This window comes from Penicilliopsis zonata, assembly GCF_001890105.1.
Source record: "Penicilliopsis zonata CBS 506.65 unplaced genomic scaffold ASPZOscaffold_11, whole genome shotgun sequence".
Taxonomy (NCBI): Eukaryota; Fungi; Ascomycota; class Eurotiomycetes; order Eurotiales; family Aspergillaceae; genus Penicilliopsis; species Penicilliopsis zonata.
The window spans coordinates 626,770-644,458 of NW_019208920.1; the positions used below are offsets into that span (position 1 = coordinate 626,770).

Below are 17,689 nucleotides of genomic sequence, written 5' to 3' on the forward strand. Positions count from 1 at the left end.
TGTTCAGCGCAAATTACTGACTGCAGATAGTCTTTCCAAGATGAGAAATGCTGTCGTTCCTACTAGTTATCCAAGCCATCCCCTAAGGTGCGACACAGCCTCGAAGTATGGAGGCTAGCACGAATGATTCTCGGGCAAAGACCCAGAAATGGCCATGGGCCGTCTTTTTTGATTGGAAGATGGATAAATTAGCAGATAAACACTGAAACAGTCCTGGGTCTAGAAGAATCAAAGCACTGTGCGGGCCCTGGGGTTCGCCAACAAGAACGAGGCAGCCCGACCGGCCTCAGCCTTACAGCTGTGGCATACAGGTTTTTAGAAATCTTCCAGTCGCTCAGGCACGCTCAGGACTCCGACGGACCCCAGATCCTCGCAAGTCGTGCAACTATAATGCGCTGGCTTAAGGCCTCCAGCCAACGGCATGCAGGCAGCTGGGGCCCCCAAGCGTTATCAGCCTCAGCCTTGCTAAGCCTACTACAATATACAGAATGTAACTAAGGAGGTTCTATATTAAGTTCAGCTCCACGAAGAAGTGTAACGCTGAAGATTACTAGTTAATGTTCTTATTTATTAACTGCCCTGTTTCCGACAGACAAGTCTCTCAACTCCAACAATACAACACCGTGAAAGCGGCGTCGAGCTGATCAGCGCTATCAATTCTTACCCCACACGCCGAAGTGGGTGGTCCCTTCTCGCGATAGTCAGTGAGGAATCAGAGCTATGGATTACGACGAAGAGATGACCGGGTCCGGTTACACTCCTGCTCTGTCATCGAACTCTGGAAGTCGGACCCCACGAAAGAATAAGGACCAGTCTCCACAGGAGGCCATCAAGCAGTTCTGGGAACAGTTCAATTCAAAGTTCCCGGGGAAGGTCTTCACCGTTCTGCCTGACAATCCATACGCGCGTACCAAGGCTGCGCGGACGCCCAAGGGAGTCGTTAAGGGCCAAGATGCGGCCAAGTCGTATGAACAGGCCCGGACGGAATGCGTGCGCGTCGTTGAGCGGATTGCCAAAGAGTGCCGGCGGGTAAACCATAAGTATACAGATCCGCATTTCGACATCGAAGTCGACCTCAAGTCGGATGTCCGAAACTGTCTAAATGGACTGGGAAAGGGCAATGATGAGATGCGCCCTCGTGGCGTCAAGAGGGTGACAGTATGTGCAACCCATTTCGGACGGAGGGCTTGCCTAGTCATCGCAGAGGCTAATATGCATTTTCGCCTCTGCAGGAGATCTTTGATAGACCACAATTCTATGTTAACGGACCGACGGCTTCGGACGTGCGACAAGGTCGTGATGGTGACTGCTGGTTCATGGCTGGATTGTCCACCATGGGTAATAAGCAAGGCCTCATCGAGAAAATTTGCGTGGCTCGGGATGAGAAAGTCGGTGTTTATGGCTTTGTGTTCTATCGAGGTGGGCATACCACTGCTATCAATGTCTCGACAAGGATCACTGACAAGGCATGATTTCTAGATGGCGAATGGCAGCAGTGCATCGTTGATGATAAGTTGTATCTCCGAGCAGCCGATTATGATGAATCTGTGGATGAACGGCCCATCTGGGACGATATCAATCGAGCCAACACAGAAGAGGAGTACCGCAGGGTGTGGCAGACAGGATCACGAGCTCTCTATTTTGCCCAATGCGCAGACGAAAACGAGACCTGGCTGCCACTTCTGGAGAAGGCATACGCAAAGGCCCATGGTGACTATTCTGCAATTGAGGGTGGGTTCGTGGGGTAAGTCTTGGGGATCCTATTTTTTCCTGTTGCTTGCACGAAGCGCCATTTGACACGAAACAGTGAAGCCGTTGAGGATTTGACTGGCGGGGTCACGTCTGAGGTACTCACAAGTAACATCCTGGACAAAGACAGGTTCTGGAATGAGGAGTTAATGAAGGTCAACGAAGAGTTCCTGTTCGGTTGCGGCACTGGCTTGTTCTCTAACTGGCTGGATCCCAAGTACAATGGACCCCCAAGAGACAGAAAGGGAATATCCGAGGACCATTCTTACTCTATCATGGACGTCAAAGAGGTCGACGGCCTTCGATTACTGCGACTCAGGTACGCAACCTTTTTATATCTAGTGAACAAAAATCTGACTCTTTAGAAATCCTTGGGGTAAAAAGGAATGGAATGGCCCTTGGAGCGACGGTTCAGAACAATGGACTCCATATTGGATGGAAAAGCTCAATCACAAGTTTGGGAACGATGGCGTATGATACTGCCCATACCCAATCTTGATCCGCTAGGATCTCACGCTAATATACGATTCTTAGTTTTTCTGGATAAGCTACGATGATCTGCTGAAGAACTACCAACATTTTGACCGTACTCGCCTTTTCGGTCCTGAATGGACAGTCACTCAACAATGGACCACTCTGAACGTCCCCTGGTCTACAGCCTACCACAGCACAAAATTCGTAATCGATATGAACCAGCAGGGGCCGGTGGTAATTGTTCTCAGCCAGGTCAGTCATCTGTCAATGTTCTTATCCCCGTACATTATTTCTAACCTTCAATGGAATCCAGCTCGAGAAACGCTACTTCAAAGGTCTTGGAAGCGAATATGACTTTGTGATCCAGTTTCGAGTGCAGAAGGAAGGCGAAGAAGACTACATTGTCCGTAGCCAGACCAGCTACCTCATGAGCCGTTCGGTTAATGTCGAGATCGACCTCGAGCCTGGTCGCTACTACGTTCTGATGAAGGTCACAGCTTACCGCAACAACGGCGCGGTCTCTACCGACGAGGCTGTCAGTCGATATGCTTCGACAAAGCGTGAAAAGCTCGTGCAAATCGGTCTATCCTACGATCTTGCACACGCCAAGGGACTTGCTCCAGAGACTGAACAGGAGGAAATGGAGAGAAAGGACCGTGATCGTCGTCACAGAGTGATAGAGAGGAGAAAACTACGCGAGGAAACACTGGAAAGGTTGCAGAGAGCATGGATCAGAAAGCAAAAACGGGCCGCTCGAGAGCAACGAGCTGAAGAGAGGCAGGCGAAAAAGGCCAGGCTCGGCAATGAGCCTAGAGACAACAACAGCAGCAACGACGTCACGTCTGTAGCCGGCGATGCACTCAACGGCAGAACTGCTGGGGTCAGCAGACGTGGAACTAACCCGCCACGCCCAGTTCTCGATACACGTTTCCATACGAGTGGCCTTAGTTCCAGCGATCTGGAGTACTTGGACGGGTTCGAGTTTGACTCCGACATCGACATGCCTGCCGAGGAGCCTACCGCAATAAAGCCTGCGCAACATGCCCCAGGCTTCGAAAGTGAGAACAGCAGCGAGCGATGGAACGCCGTCTGTGTTCTCGGGCTCAGGGTCTACTCGAAAGATCCTCAATTGTCTCTCCAGGTTTTGCGTCCTGTTCCGGAAGATGACGTCGAAGCGGCTCTTGACATAGACGATCCGGCGGCTTCTGCTACGAAGGAGCTTAGCTTCTGGGGCCATCGAAATGTCTAGGATTGAGTTTGTGATAAATGGCGGTTATCGTTGATATCGGGATATGTACACAGACTGTTTTATATTTACAACCTAGTGGTTAACTAATATATTGGAACCTCAAAGACTGTGGCCGCTGCTTTAGTATTTTTTTCTCTCGATATCTTTAGCTACTAGAAAAAAACCTGAAACCAGAATAATATACTTCAGAAATGATTGCACATTGTTGTTAAAGATGTCAACGCCAAGCTTTCCTTGGAACATCCCAAACTGAACCATCATTTCGTTTCCACTTCTCGACGCGACATAGATATGGCGCTATGCGCCCACAGATTCATCCAATACACGTGTGTGTACGGCTTAATGGCACAGCATTGACTGGGATAGTCAATTATAATGTCGTTCCCCGAGCTGCGAAGCGTTTTCTTTCGACTTTCACGAACGAGACCGTTCGCGTCCCTGTTGGAGGCAATGGATATGTACCACTAAGGTATAGCTAGACGTGTTGAATCCCAATCCTTTCCAACTCCTTGAAAAACAAGAAAAACGATGCTAATAAAACACCAGTGTTGTTCGGTCAGCTTCACAACCTCTGACCCGCGCGAATGTGATCCTTTACCTCCCTCCCGGACCATTGTTTCGGTCTTCGTCCCACCCGGAAAATGAAGAACATGGCAGGATAAACCGTATCCTTGGACCCGACCCCGCGCATCTGCTTGCATCAACTACATCGTCCACGGTGGTTACCGTAAACTACCGCTTGGGCGCCATCGATAGGGGGACAGTATGCCCTTCCGAAGAGCCAGCAGCGCAGCAACCTACAAAGCCCGCAGTCTACAAATACCCGACACCAATCCACGACACGCTGGCTGGGCTCGATTGGGTTGCGCAGAATCTACAGCCCGCACAGCTCTGCGTGCTAGGCACACATGTCGGGGGATCGCTGGCACTGATGCTCGCCCTGACCGAAGCACAGACCGTGAGCGCCGTCGCCGCGATAGAGCCCGTCTGTGACTGGGCCGGACTAGACGAGTACTGCACGGCCATAGCTCCTGCAGAGACGCCAACCGAGAGGCAGAGAAGGGGCCGGTTCATTGCTCCACCGGATCTGGTTCCGCTGCTCCAAGCACGAGAGACCCTCTTCGACACCCCGGAGAGATACTTCGATGCCTTTGCCTCGCCGATCCTGTTTCTCCGCTCGCCTGGTAAAGGAGTCCCCCGCTCGACTCCCAGGTACATGACTGGCGCGGAGTACCCGCGGCCGGTACTGGTACCGCCACCCCAGGCCGACCGACACCAAGATCTCCAGACCAACCACATGCCTGAAGACCTTGACGGCGAGATCGGAGCCTCCTCCGAACAAGACAGCGAGAGGATCACCCGCCGTCGAAAGGCCCTCTCCAGATGGCCACCGTATGGGCTGGATTACGGCCTCGAACAGGCAACATACTCGCCTCACGCAGGGATCCGACGACTAGAAGTCACGCTGCCGCGGGTGCGTATCTACACGGGAAGCAATGAGCTCCCTCGCGACAAGAAAGCGAGGACCACCAGCACGGTCTTAGCCCAACAGGCTGAGGAGATGGTTTCCGTCATGCGACGCGCCTGTTTTTTCGGTCGGGAGAAGGGGTTCGGCGACGAGCGAGTGCAGCTGGGCAGGGTGGAGGATGTAGCCGAAGCAGCGGGATGGTTTGAATCCATAGATCAATCAAGCTTAAATGAACAATAATTAAAAAAAAACATTCATTCATTACCTTGTTTTCTTTTCCGAGAAAGAGAAAGAAAACAAAAAGAAATGCTCACACGCGGATTCGAACCGCGGACCTCATGATTACTAGTCATGCGCTCTACCAACTGAGCCATGCGAGCTAGTTGATGTGAGGGCGTGGAAGTAATGATCTATGAATTAGATTCTGACAATCTTTATTGAATGTTATCCGAGCATCTCTGGACTAGACAGAATAGAAGCCATGCAAGACATCAATACTATAGATATTATGTATATATATTCTAGTCTATTGGATACTATATGTTCTCCCCAAAATTAGACGGATCCCACCACGCCTCTATATCAGAGAGACTAGGCAGCGCCGTCCCCTCCCCGTACGCCGAGTCGACCATCTGCTGGAACCCGTCAGGCAGGGTGTCAGAGACAAGCTGCATGTCCGAGTTGCGGATCCATTCGAGTTCGCCGGTCTGGCCGGGCGCGAAGGGTTTGGTCTGTGACGGGTTCTGGGCCTGGGTTTCGTTTTGGGTTTGGTTCGGGTGTGGTGGAGGATTTGGAGGGTTAGAAAGTGAGGTGGTGGTGGTGGCTGGATTTGAAGGGTTCAAGAAGGAATTGGAGGGCCGATGCGATGTAGGAACAGGGATGCCCCTGCTGCCCATGCCTGCATTCATGGCCATTCCGGGCCCCGTACGGGACCGCTTGCGGATTGTATCAGCTGCGTCAGAATCGGCGCTGAGTCCATTATTAGCGGAAGCGAGCCGAGGATTTGATGACGATGGTGGCGGTCGGAGACCCTCCAGATGTCGCTTGAGGGCGGGCCCGGTGCGGCGCATAAGAGTCTGCCATCGTCGCTGGAGGCCGACGAGGAAGTCGCGCGTGCGCTTTGCGTTTTCCACGGACTGGCCCAATTCATCCAGGGCGCGGAAACAGAGGTTCAGATGCGCCACCATGTCTGCGTTACTGGTTGATCGGTGGTCGGCCCCGCTGGGGGGAGGTGTCAGCGGGGTGGTCGAGATGGTGACGAAGAGAAGCATCAAGGCGGCGGTGAAGATCATGGACACCACCTCGTTGTTCATGCGACGGAAGGTGTAGTGTTTCTCGTAGAGGCGGAGCAGCCGCGCAACAGCCGTGGCGGACTCGATGCATTTCTGTCGAGCATGCAAATAGCCGGGGCCCTGGCGCGGACTCCGGGGCTGAATGTAGTTTTTGGAGACCCAAGGACGATGGAAAAAGATGACAATCTGATGGTATTGCATACTGTACTCGATCAGTATGGAACCACTATCGTTGTCAAGGTTGATTTAAAACATACTGCAACATCAACAGATGCGGCAATTCCGGTACGTTCTCATTGTCCAAATCTATCTGTAGGTTGGACGGGAGGTTCTCTTTCCAGGCGAACAGATCCTCTGTTACTTTGGAGGTAATTCTTTGCAAATCGTGGCGCGAGATATCAACGCATCCATAACTGCCTTCGTCAGCCTCTTTTACATCCTTCTCCCCGCGCACCAACCACCACAGATACTTACAGAATATGCCCTACCGGGGAGATCATCTCCCACAAGATGGCAAATTGCCGGCTGATCAACTCGTTCGGATTGTCTAATCCCCGACTGAGCGCTTCCGACCTCAATTCAAGACCATACGGCCACCAGATTTCCTCTTTGTCCAGGCCTAGATTGGACGCCGGCTTCGGGACCGTGATATCGCCCGCATTCATACGGAATGGTCGACCGAGGTAGAATCCCCAGAAACTGAAACACGGTCAGACCCTTGCAAACAACCCAGCATGCTCAAACCTACTGATCGGCAATGTAGCTGCCCCAGAAGGCCGCACGGCGCACATCGGCCTCAAATGCGCTCATATCGCCCCGATCGACGTACGGCGTCAGGTCGATATGAAGACCTAGATCGAAAGCGAGCCTCATCGACATGCCTATATATGTCAGTTTCCCTCTCTCTCTTCTGTCAGAGAAAAGAAGAAGAAAGTGAAATACCGCTGTAGAGCCACCCCCGAGCATCACGATTCGAAGCACCTTCATGAGAAGCCAGGATGACGAGTGCCTGCACGGTCGCTACACAAGGCGAATCCAGTTCAATCTCCAACAGGGCCTTGGCCCTATCGGCAAAAAACTCGGAGAGCGATTTCGGAAACGTGATGAAAGTCGGGTGGTATCGTGCCTCAAAGGTACTCCCAATAGCGCACCTGGGCATGAACTTTAGTTTGGTTGTTTTATATATAACCATGTTTATGGGAGAACATACATTGCGTTGGTGAGGACCTCTGAGTAGAAAGGTGTTTCATCCATCTCAGTCCTCCACTTCGACCGCGCGATCATATACATCTCCTTGTTAACGACATAGGCACTGGGATTCTGCCACGTAAAGTAGAGTTCGACGAGATGATCCTCCATGGCCTGGTCAACGGGCTGTCCGACCCGGAGGTGGTTGAGAATGTCCTGGCCGTCCTGGCGGACGGTGCGGGCATCAGGACGCTGGCGTTGTTGTGTTGCCGAGACGTCGACGAGGTTCAGGTTGGACGTCGCGCCGTAGAAACGCAAGTGACCGTCTCCCGCGATCTTCAGCGTGCCGATGCGATGCGAGAGTTGCTCGATCACTTCATTCTGCGCCTCGTCTTCTTCTTCGCCGCTGTCTGAGTCAAACCCGCTTTCGCTCTGCGCGAGAGGCAACACCGGCTGTTGAGACGAGGCGTCATGTCTCGGCGGCAGACCGCTCTGGTCGACGGGGACCCCGTTGATATCGACGTAAAGTGTGTTGAGGCTTGCGGCAGTTGGTAGGAACCCCCAACTACTGGGACTGCAGTTATTCACTCCGGGTACGATACCAGGCAATTGGGTCTCGGTAGCGACGTTCCCGGGAGAAGAGAAAACCGGTGGATTCGGAAGCGCCGTAGCCGCAGGCGCAGGCGCAGACACAGGCACAGGAGATGGAGAAGAAATGTGGGTGTTTCGATTGATCTGGCTCAGCTGTCCATCGACTGGTGTTGTCGGCACCGGGCTTCTAACAGGAGACTGCGCGATGTTCGCTTGCGGGCTTCCAGCTGCGACAGGGAACATCCGTCTCGGCTGGGCGCGCGGGATCCGTAACGTATCCAGTACCCTGGTCATTCCCATTTCGTCATCGGGGTTCATCGGCGGCGGTTCCAGCCCATGGTCGTAGATGAACTGGGTCAGTTGGTCGATTCGCGCGGAGAACAGTTCTGTAGCGGCTCGTAGCGAGACTCTGTCACGCAGAGATAAGATCAGCATTTGCACTATTATTCACCTGGTCCATAGAGACAGACTTTCTCTTATCCTCGCCATGTTGATATCTACATTCTTTTCCCTTGCGATGGCAATTGTTGCAATTCGGAGTTGTGCCGTCGCACTAGAAAATCGTCAGCACGAACAAACAGTGTTGAACCACCCAGTAGTAAAGTATACCCTGATCTTGCTTTCTCGACAGGGCACACACGCCGTGGTGACATGCTTGCGAGGCGCCTTCTTGGGCTTCTCCTCCCCTCCCTGCATTGCGAATTGCTGGACGCTTTTTTCGGTGCGTGCGGGGGAATTACCTAGATTGTGGGCAGGCTCGTCGAGGCTCGGAGTTTATCCACTCCAGCTAAGGCTAGGTCAGGTCAGGTCAACCCACGTCCACGAAGAGGGTGGTCCAAGCATGTCGAGACGGAGACCTCGATGATCATTAAGAGGAAGAAGATGAAGAAGAAGAGGAATTATCGTAAGTAAGGAAGTGAAGGCAGGATTGAAAGTCGAGATTCATTGGAGAAGGACTCGATTCTCTTTGGTCGGAGGGACTCCACTTCCCGAACCGGGCAGATCACATGCCGACATTTGATTACTAAACGGGATGATTTCATACGAAGAGGAATAAAGTATTAGGAGGTATTATCTTGGTGTTACAGAAGATACGGAGGCGGTCATGGTTTCATCATTTGACTATGTGTCTTTACTGCGCCAGAGCCTCGTTCTGGATGATCTCCACCCAGTACCCATCCGGGTCGAGGATGAAGGCGATGTTCTTCATGCGACCGTCAGTCAGACGCTTGCGCCAGTTCACGTTGAGGGACTCGAATCGAGCACAGGCGGCATCGAGGCTGTCAACAGACATGCCTATAAACGTTAGAAAAGAGGGGGAAAAACACAGGTAAGATACCCATATAACTGATAAAAAAACAGAAGAAAACTCACAGATATGGCCGAAACCCTGGGGCTCCGCGTTGCCGTCATGGTAGACCTTGCCCTCCAGCTTCTCGGTGCCGTAGTTCCAGGTCAGCTCAAGCACACCTTCCCACCCGGCGATGGGGTTTGCAGCACCCTCCTTGATGCTGGGGTTAGCAGCCGGATACGCGAGGAAGTAGAGGTTGAACTTGGCGTCTGGGTTCTCGACGGTGCGGACGAGTTTCATGCCCATGACTTCCTCGTAGAACTTGATACTGGCCTCGGCGGACTTGACTCGGATCATGGTATGGTTGAGGCGGTAGGACTTCGGGTCGGTCGTCGCAGAGATGGCCTGGTCCGCCAGCTTGATGATCTCCACCCAGTACCCATCCGGGTCCTTGACAAAGGCGATGTGCCTCATGCGCCCGTCAGTGAGCTTCTTCTGAAAGATGTAGCCCGCGTCCTCCAGGCGCTGACAGGCCAGCTCGATGTTGTCGACAGAGACAGCCAAGTGGCCGAAGCCCCGGTAAGGCTCTGTGTTGCCGTTCACCACGCTGTACTCGGGGTCATTCTCCGTGCCGTGGTTGTGGGTAAGCTCAATGACACCATTACGATCCGAGAAGTGACGGTCGCCCTGCAGCGAGGCGGGCCCGGTGTAGGCAAGGAAGTAGTTGGAGAACTTGGCTTCGGGGACATGGAACTCGTGGATCTGGCTGAGACCGAGGAACTTGTAGAACTCGACTTTTTTGAACTCAATCAGCTTCTATACTTCATTCGAAAAGGATTCCTTTGCAAACCTACTCGACCGCTTCGGATCCTTCACCCGAATCATCGTGTCTGCACCATGGTGGTCAATCTTCGAAAGCCCAGAACAATGAATTATTACCCGACAAGGGGATCACGAACGATTGAATTTATATTTAGACGTATCTGTCGCCATGGTTGCGAGCGTTCTGCTTGATCCTGAAACCGAGCACGTTAGTTTCGTATAGCACAGCGGGGAACGAACCGGGAACAAGAAACACCCACCAGGCACAATTGAACGAGTCAGAGCTTGGAAGTATGGTGCGAAAACCCTGAGAGGCTGGTGAAAGGTAGAGATGGTGGTGTACGAGAACATGAACCTTTAAAAGAATAGAGGGGAGAGATACTGGAAGAGAAAGGAGAAGAGGAAATATTCCGTAGATAGCTGAGGGCACCCTATTGCTTGGTAAGCCGAGCGAGAAGAAGAAGCGTGGGGGTGCACCACAGCTTTGGAGGGGCCATGACGCTATTCCGAGGAAGCTTTTGAGGTGGGATTTTCGGTCACTCCGACACTTGGCCGAACTACAGCAAGCAGAATTTGATGGAGTCAATTCTTATGTAAATACACTACTCGGTTTAATTAGTAAATTTAGGATAGCTTAGCTAGTCAGCCAGGTTTAATTCCTGATAATGTGGCAAAGGTATACTATATATCTTCATACCAACAGGTGGGGTATGGTTAATACTGCCTGCCTTGACCGTCGTCCCTTATTCACCAATAGAAACCAACTAATTTGCTGGTTTTTAAACTTGGAAATAAAGATTTACTGGAGGCGTAAGTGGGAGAAGGGAGTAGGTAGTAGCATATAACCCCACTGCAGTCTGGAACACTATCTCGGACTGATGAATAACATGTGTGGTGGTTCCTGATAGGGTCGAAGATGCGTGGGATGTGGTAGTTGGAAAATGATAATGCTTGCAAACCATCGGCAACCCGCGAACCATTGATGATGAACTAAGAGGGAAATCCCCCCTGGCCAGGTGGGGGAAGATTATCACCTCTTGTGTCCTTATCAAAGCCCCGCCAATTGTTTGGGACACTTCTTGGTGGCCGAATGGTTGAACGACTACTCCCCTGGGTTCTCTGATGTCTTGCCAGTCTCGGCACAGGTGAGCTGATATCAGTCCACCTTGTATATTTCATTATTGTTGGGTGTGAATGCTGACAATAAAAGGGAGAGAAGACGCCCGAAGAACCGTGGAACCCGAGGGACGGAGCGGAGTCGAGAAGGAGGGTTGACTAGCCATAGTTAACTATACCCTAATATCCAACCTGTCAAATCCCAAAACCTGCACCATCATGGTTGATGCCTTTTTGTCGGTTCGCTAACCGACAACATTGTAGGATCTATCATCGTGGGTGCCTGCAACTGCCGATGAACCCGTCGCTTGTTTTGAATCGCCAATGCTAGAGCTTCGGCGGTATCTCACGGGTGGTCTTGATAGCCAGACCGTCAAGAGTACAGTACCCCAACTGAAGAGCCTTCATACCCGATCGCATGTAGAGCGGGAAATAGATCAGACAGCCTGGATCTAGGAAGAGCGAGGGCATCTATTGATCTGTCGAAGGGTCTGATTGAATGAAATGGTGAAAGCAGGGAGTTCACCAGGTCGCTGGCAGCCCGACAGTGGACACAAGACAGGACAGTGCACAGTGTCTACCTACTTACTTAAGTAAGTACTAGTTAGTTAACTACTAACTAGACAAGTGATCACGTGGGACATCATGCCATATAATTATGGCATACACTCCATGTACTCGTGGACAGCCATCTATAGTAAGGTACTGACGGAGTATCCGACCTAGGAGGGACTTTTACTAACCTTGTATGGCAATATGTCATGCACGTGGGTAGCTGTACTCCATCTATTGGACCAAGAGGATTGTCGATCAACTTTTAGAGGCCAAGCCCCAACCTTACCTAGGTTAGGTAGTAAGGTACCTATACCTTCTATGTACAGGCATACTAGTTATATGTAACTAGTATACTACTACATAGTAGTAGTACCCGCCGAGAGAGCCGCCATATCCGATAATACTACCCTGGAACTAACTCTGTAGTAAGGTATGTGCTAGGTAACTATAGGTACCGACTCCGGAGTAGGAGGAGTTGACTAGTTACCTAGAAACTACCAACTAGTGTCTTCGTATACGAACAGAAGGTTCGGTTACTAGAGAAGAAGCTGCCTAGCTGGATTGCCATCAGCTGTTCTGAGCATAAGACCATTCAATCTTCATTCGGGCAGCCACAAGACTCAATACTCCATCGGGTAGATTCGAATAGAGCCATCGTAGCATGATCCTGATGAAGACCTGGACTGAAGAAAACCCCAAACCACATCTCCCAACCCTTCTCAGTGCTTCTAAGCTAGAGAACTCCTGGCTATTACTCTTAGTAATAGAATGGCGCCTATGGCGTCTGGAATTAATCTCATCAGACTCTCTCGCGAGTCCAGACTGAGTAGACCCCACAACGGGGCGTTGGCAGACTAAAGCAAGGAAGAATTCCTCGCAGGGAAAAAGGAAGCCAGGCTGACTCGGGGAACATCCTGTCCGTAGTGAGTTTGTATGTAATTAGTAGGTAACTAGTGTTTACTACCTGGTAGTAGTAGTGGTGGTGGTGAACTGGGTATGTTGACTCCTCAGGCACCAACTCGGCCCGCAGGCGATCCGATCCTCCCCTCAAATCAAATCATCCTCCATCGCCAATCCGACGACTCTACGTAAACGAGACTCCCCTTGCAGTCTCAACTCGACCTCGACCATCGCCCCCCCCTCCTCTTGGACTACATTTCGTGTAGATCCGTGCAGGTAAGTTTCAGCTAGCTGTTTTATTACTTTTCCCCAAGGAGACAGAGAGACAGCAGGCAGACAGACAGACGAGAGACGAGCGAAAGAGTTACAAGGGACCCCACTGGCATCCAAAGCCCGTCAAAGCTCCCACCATTGACTGCCCGCCCTTGTTTTCTTTTTCCTTTTTTTTTTTTTTCTAAATGGCCATTTTTTAATTGCCCTTTTCCACCCTACTTGCGTTGTGCTTTCTGGCTCGTTTTGTCACCCGGGTCTTGTCCTCACACCCCCTGCGTTGTACATTCCTCCACCATGTTGTTCCCCACAGAGCTGCGTGTCCACGTTCGGCATGGAAAGCTTCATTCTCCGTCCACGAGGCTAGAGAAGGCCGCTTACGAGGGAGCGGGACATGTGAAGAGATGAAAGGGGACAGAAGGTGGCCTGTCTCTCTGCTGCTGTCCGACGCCCCGGTTTCGAATGTCTCGCGGTGATGAACAGTCGTCGTGTAGCGCTTGTGCCACCCACGATCCACGATCTCACTCTTGCTGCCTCGTTTCTGCGTCTTTTTTTTTCCTTTGGTTTTTTGCTTTTTCTCCTTTATTTCTTCTTCTACTCCGTATGGTGTCGCGTGAGTGGCAAGCCTCATTCATACATATAAGGCTACTATGCCCACAACCAGCCTGGCTTTCTATAACTACTGTTCTACACTCATGTTCCTTGATTATTATTATATCCACTGTCTCTTGATCACTGTCACTGTTTTTGCAGCTCAACATGGCTGAATATGGACATCCAGTACATGCGGGCTTCCTGAAGCAACAGCCCTCCGACCTCGACGACTCGTCATTCTTGCCCCTGTGGGCGCGCAGCAAGGTCCGATACGCACAGAACTTGCTCGCGTGCTCAGACGAGCCCATCGAGTACGATCACGACGACGAAGACTACCGGGACAACTGCTTCTTCTTCCCCGAAGACTGCTCCTGGTCGCCGCCGCGGGGGTGGCTCGCCCATGAGAATCTATCCCTGGAAGATCTAACGGACTCTTCCGACGAAGACGACACCATGGCGCCTAGTCTACCCGATATCAAGATGCTAGACTCGGAGGCGCTAGGCGACCTCCTAGAGGATAATCTTTCGCCGCCAGAAATCACTTCCATCATGTAAGTCTGCCACTGCTGCCTGTTTTGAGCTGCGCCTCAGTGACTCACCCGGGCCCTGACCAACAGTGTCTTTGCAACCAACGGTGCCATTTTTGCATACGCCTCTTCACTTCCAGCCCGACAACTACGCAACCTAAGTGCCACGTACGGTGCGGCATACACCTGCTACGCCAAGAACGTGTCGAGCGGCAACCTGACGGGGGTCGACCCGACCAGCCACCCATCGTCATACGTGACGGCACAGTCAGTCTCTCTCGGGGACGTCGGGTCGATCGTGTTCGAACTGGAGGGCCAGGTTGCCGTTGTCACCCGGCTTGCCGACAAGGTCCTCCTCGCTGCCGTGGGGCCGTGTAAACTCCCCGATGCCTCGATAGATGATCCTGCCGGTCCTCGCCTGGAAACAGACGCATCGTCGCCAGCCTCGTCCGCCGAGGGCAATCACCAGGTCAACGGAAACGGAACGACGACGATGACGACGACGACGACCTCCACGCCGAGCACGACCACCCACGACACGCTCCTGCAGACACAGTACGAAATAGACCGTAGCACAGACCTCGCGCGGCTGGCGAGCCTGAACCTATCCGCCTCGCCGGCCATCCTGCTCGCTCTCGAGTCCAAGTCTGCCGCCCTGGGGCGGTTTCTTGGTCAGAAACTGGCGGATCTCGAGAGCCCCGAGGACTTTTAGTATACCCTAGCATAAATGAATACCCTGTTTTAATACGCTTACACTCTAAAATAAGCGTAAAATATTTTTTTATCATAGATCAACTATCTAGATCAACTATCTAACTAGCCGTAGTCCATGAGTCATTCACATCCCCCCTTCTGTACCCTCTTTCAACGAAGCATATAGTTATACCATCTCCTACACCCTAATACTAATACTATATAATAGCTATATAACATGCATCTCCAGGGAAACATAACACTCACACCCCCCCTACCACCGAGCCAGAACTCCCGCGACAAACTCGCCCTGCTCGCCCACCTCAACGATCCAACCATCTACAACTGGCTACAGGGCCCGCCCGTCCCATTCACGGAAGCCGATGCCGCAGCGTTCCTGGGGAGAAGCTATACATCCAGCCTGGCATTCATGGCCGAGGGAATCGTGGGCGGGTGTCCGTTTAGCATTATTCGCTGTGGGGAGGAAATGATCGGGAACATTTCTATCGGGAGGTGGAAGTTTTACGAATTATCTTCTCTGCGACAGCGGGAGGATCAAACCAAGTTGAATGATGCGTTGGATATAGGGGAGGAGCGCATTATTTGGGGGTTTGCAAGTACCTTTACTCTATCTCAACCCTCTATCTAAGATTTATACTGATTGTAGTGCACCTTTCAACCTCATATAATGGCCAAGGAATCATGTCGGCGGCAGTGAAAGCAGTGATGGACTTTGCAGTGGAAAGGATGAATGCACAGCATTTCAAGGTGTGTATGTATGCCGATAATGTGGGCAGTGTGCGGGTGTTTGAGAAGAATGGGTTCACGGTAGAACACTTTATTAAAGATGGGGGGGTTGTTCCTGAGAATAGAGGGGGTGGGAGGCGGTCCATCTATATCATGAAGAGGGATTTCATATAAACATGTATTCAGGTGTCCAAAATGATATCAAAATCAAAGATAGCCAAACTGATAAATCGTATATAGCCAAACTGATAAATCATATATAACCAAATTCACATACTGTCGTCATGCTAGGTATTCGTCGCAGTCCCTCCAGGAGAAGTATGAAAGTGTCCCGAGGCAGTACTGACACTACGTTTCGGGGCCTCTTTCGGCGCCTCCGCCAGTGCCTCTTTAGTCTCGACAGTGCCAATCTCGACAGTGCCAGCCTCGACAGGCTGGTCCTGCGCATGGTCCTGAGCCTCGGTGGTGGAGAGATCAGCCTTTTCAGCCGGATAGGCTGGGGGTTGAGTGGCTACCGGGGTTGGCGGGATCGATTCGGAAATAGGGGACACAGGAGACACAGGAGACAAAGGCGATGTGGCGGCCGCAGCCTTGCTGGCATCCCTGATGACGGTCCACCAGGCCTCGGCGGTCTTGGGGGTACTAGCGCGGAAGCTGAGTTCCGTGGAGGTGTGAAAGGCGTTACCGACCTTGCCGCCCGAGACGTCTTTCCCCTTGACGTTGAAGCGGACGCCGTCGACGGTGCCGATGATACAGTCCGGCAGGTAGAGGGACAGCTCGGGGGAGGGATCGTGGCGGAAGTCGTCGTCGTCCTTGAACTCGTGCAGGTATCTGGCCGGGGTGACAACGTAGTAGCCGCTGCTGTAGCCCTTGATGATGGCGCGGGACTTGCGCTCGAGCGAGCCCTCGATCAGGGGCTTGGTGGCGCGGTGATCCTGGTTGGGGAAGGTGATGCTGGCCAAGGTGCGCGAAGGGGCGGCCGGGTTGACGAGCACGGAATCGTTGGTCGCGACGAAATTGGCCCACTCGAACTCGACGGGGATGCGCTGCACGGTGGCCAGGATGTCGGCATACATCGTGCGCTGGTGGTCGAGCTGCCCGCCCATCTGCTGGAAGAACTGGTCCAGCGCCTCCTGGATGACCTGCAGCACGTGGGCCTCGAACTGCTGGAAGGCGTCCTGCACGGCCACCACGTCCTTGTTGTTGTTGTTCTCCTCGAGGATCTGCTTGTTCAGTCGGTGGTTGATGCCCCGGCGGAGGAGGTACGGATCGTGCGAGACTTCCAGTCGGTTCCCCGCTGCGGCGTCAAACGCAGCCGAATGCTGCGCCAGCAGCTCGATATGCTTCTGCGTCAGCCCGCGCGCCTTTTCCACAGCCTTTGAGCCCTTGAGCACGCCCGAGGAAAGCTCCTTGGCCTTGTTCTTGATCTCCTTGTGCAGGCGTTCCAGGATGGGCAGCACCGTGCCTTTGAGGTTTTTTTCCGTCTCGAGGTACATATTCACCATTCCCTAATATTGTTAGAGTATACCATTATATATATATCATATATCGTATCCTGGTCCTACCTGCGTGTTCGCCCGCACATTCTCAAAGAACCCAGCAACGCCCTCGGTACTTTGACTGAAATGGTGTCCTTCTTTAAGAGGTTCGCTGACGGTCTAGCTCTTGTTAATCCAGTCATAGTAATAGGTTAAATAAACACCTGGGCAGTCATGACAATGCTGCCACCAGGTTCAAGCCCACCTTTAAAATCTTCTCGTAGTCCTTCGATTGCGACCTCTGCACCTTGGCCGTGGTGGTCACATAATCCTCCAAATACCCGCACAGGTGTTTCCACGCGCGGAGGCGTTCAAGGAGGAGCTTAGAGGTCTATAACAATAAGCAACAGGAATAAGAAACACCCTTTTCATCCAAATAGTAGCTCGTGTAGCCATACTTCACTGCTGTCCGTGTCTGGAATGACCTCATCGTCACTCGTCGAGGTACGGCGAGTTAGGGAGCTGTTCAGCGTGGAGGAGCGGTGAGGAAGGGCCGACATGACTGAACGATTGATAAAAGATAAATATAAGATGAATATAAAATATAGGATTAGACGTATGTAGTATATATGTAGGATTTAAATAAAAAAAAGAGGGCGCTTAAAGGTTGAGTCTTAGTCGTAGA

At 52.0% G+C, this 17,689-nt stretch overlaps 7 protein-coding genes and 1 non-coding gene across 8 annotated transcripts; 4 read left to right on the forward strand and 4 right to left on the reverse strand.

Annotated features, from left to right (window-relative positions):
- Positions 1-720: 720 nt before the first annotated feature.
- ASPZODRAFT_2109961 (hypothetical protein) lies at positions 721-3,689 on the forward strand (the record flags this gene model as incomplete). Its single annotated transcript, XM_022727730.1, has 7 exons — positions 721-1,158; positions 1,233-1,419; positions 1,480-1,744; positions 1,808-2,068; positions 2,115-2,220; positions 2,284-2,475; positions 2,537-3,689. The coding sequence occupies 7 exons, from the start codon at positions 721-723 to the stop codon at positions 3,470-3,472; spliced, it is 2,385 nt and encodes a 794-aa protein (XP_022579945.1). The 3' UTR covers positions 3,473-3,689.
- Positions 3,690-3,847: 158 nt separating this feature from the next.
- Positions 3,848-5,323, forward strand: ASPZODRAFT_17653 (hypothetical protein; the record flags this gene model as incomplete). Its single annotated transcript, XM_022727070.1, has 3 exons — positions 3,848-3,900; positions 4,019-5,140; positions 5,290-5,323. The coding sequence occupies 3 exons, from the start codon at positions 3,848-3,850 to the stop codon at positions 5,321-5,323; spliced, it is 1,209 nt and encodes a 402-aa protein (XP_022579946.1).
- ASPZODRAFT_t102 lies at positions 5,248-5,320 on the reverse strand. The gene has a single exon. It is a non-coding gene; the product is annotated as a tRNA-Thr (tRNA).
- Positions 5,324-5,476: 153 nt separating the features above from the next.
- On the reverse strand, positions 5,477-8,707 carry ASPZODRAFT_153088 (hypothetical protein; the record flags this gene model as incomplete). Its single annotated transcript, XM_022725935.1, has 9 exons — positions 5,477-5,909; positions 5,937-6,434; positions 6,490-6,645; positions 6,707-6,931; positions 6,981-7,113; positions 7,175-7,383; positions 7,443-8,420; positions 8,482-8,564; positions 8,621-8,707. The coding sequence occupies 9 exons, from the start codon at positions 8,705-8,707 to the stop codon at positions 5,477-5,479; spliced, it is 2,802 nt and encodes a 933-aa protein (XP_022579947.1).
- Positions 8,708-9,143: 436 nt separating this feature from the next.
- ASPZODRAFT_153089 (hypothetical protein) lies at positions 9,144-10,295 on the reverse strand (the record flags this gene model as incomplete). Its single annotated transcript, XM_022725936.1, has 4 exons — positions 9,144-9,307; positions 9,386-10,096; positions 10,157-10,192; positions 10,262-10,295. 4 exons carry the CDS (start codon positions 10,293-10,295, stop codon positions 9,144-9,146), a joined length of 945 nt encoding a protein of 314 aa, XP_022579948.1.
- A 3,429-nt stretch (positions 10,296-13,724) lies between these two features.
- On the forward strand, positions 13,725-14,798 carry ASPZODRAFT_17656 (hypothetical protein; the record flags this gene model as incomplete). Its single annotated transcript, XM_022727071.1, has 2 exons — positions 13,725-14,110; positions 14,177-14,798. The coding sequence occupies 2 exons, from the start codon at positions 13,725-13,727 to the stop codon at positions 14,796-14,798; spliced, it is 1,008 nt and encodes a 335-aa protein (XP_022579949.1).
- Positions 14,799-14,902: 104 nt separating this feature from the next.
- ASPZODRAFT_599351 (hypothetical protein) lies at positions 14,903-16,014 on the forward strand. The gene is made up of 2 exons (XM_022728881.1): positions 14,903-15,396; positions 15,447-16,014. The coding sequence occupies exons 1-2, from the start codon at positions 15,018-15,020 to the stop codon at positions 15,698-15,700; spliced, it is 633 nt and encodes a 210-aa protein (XP_022579950.1). The 5' UTR covers positions 14,903-15,017; the 3' UTR covers positions 15,701-16,014.
- On the reverse strand, positions 15,814-17,564 carry ASPZODRAFT_69521 (hypothetical protein; the record flags this gene model as incomplete). Its single annotated transcript, XM_022729585.1, has 4 exons — positions 15,814-17,034; positions 17,092-17,184; positions 17,255-17,395; positions 17,463-17,564. The coding sequence occupies 4 exons, from the start codon at positions 17,562-17,564 to the stop codon at positions 15,814-15,816; spliced, it is 1,557 nt and encodes a 518-aa protein (XP_022579951.1).
- Positions 17,565-17,689: the final 125 nt, after the last annotated feature.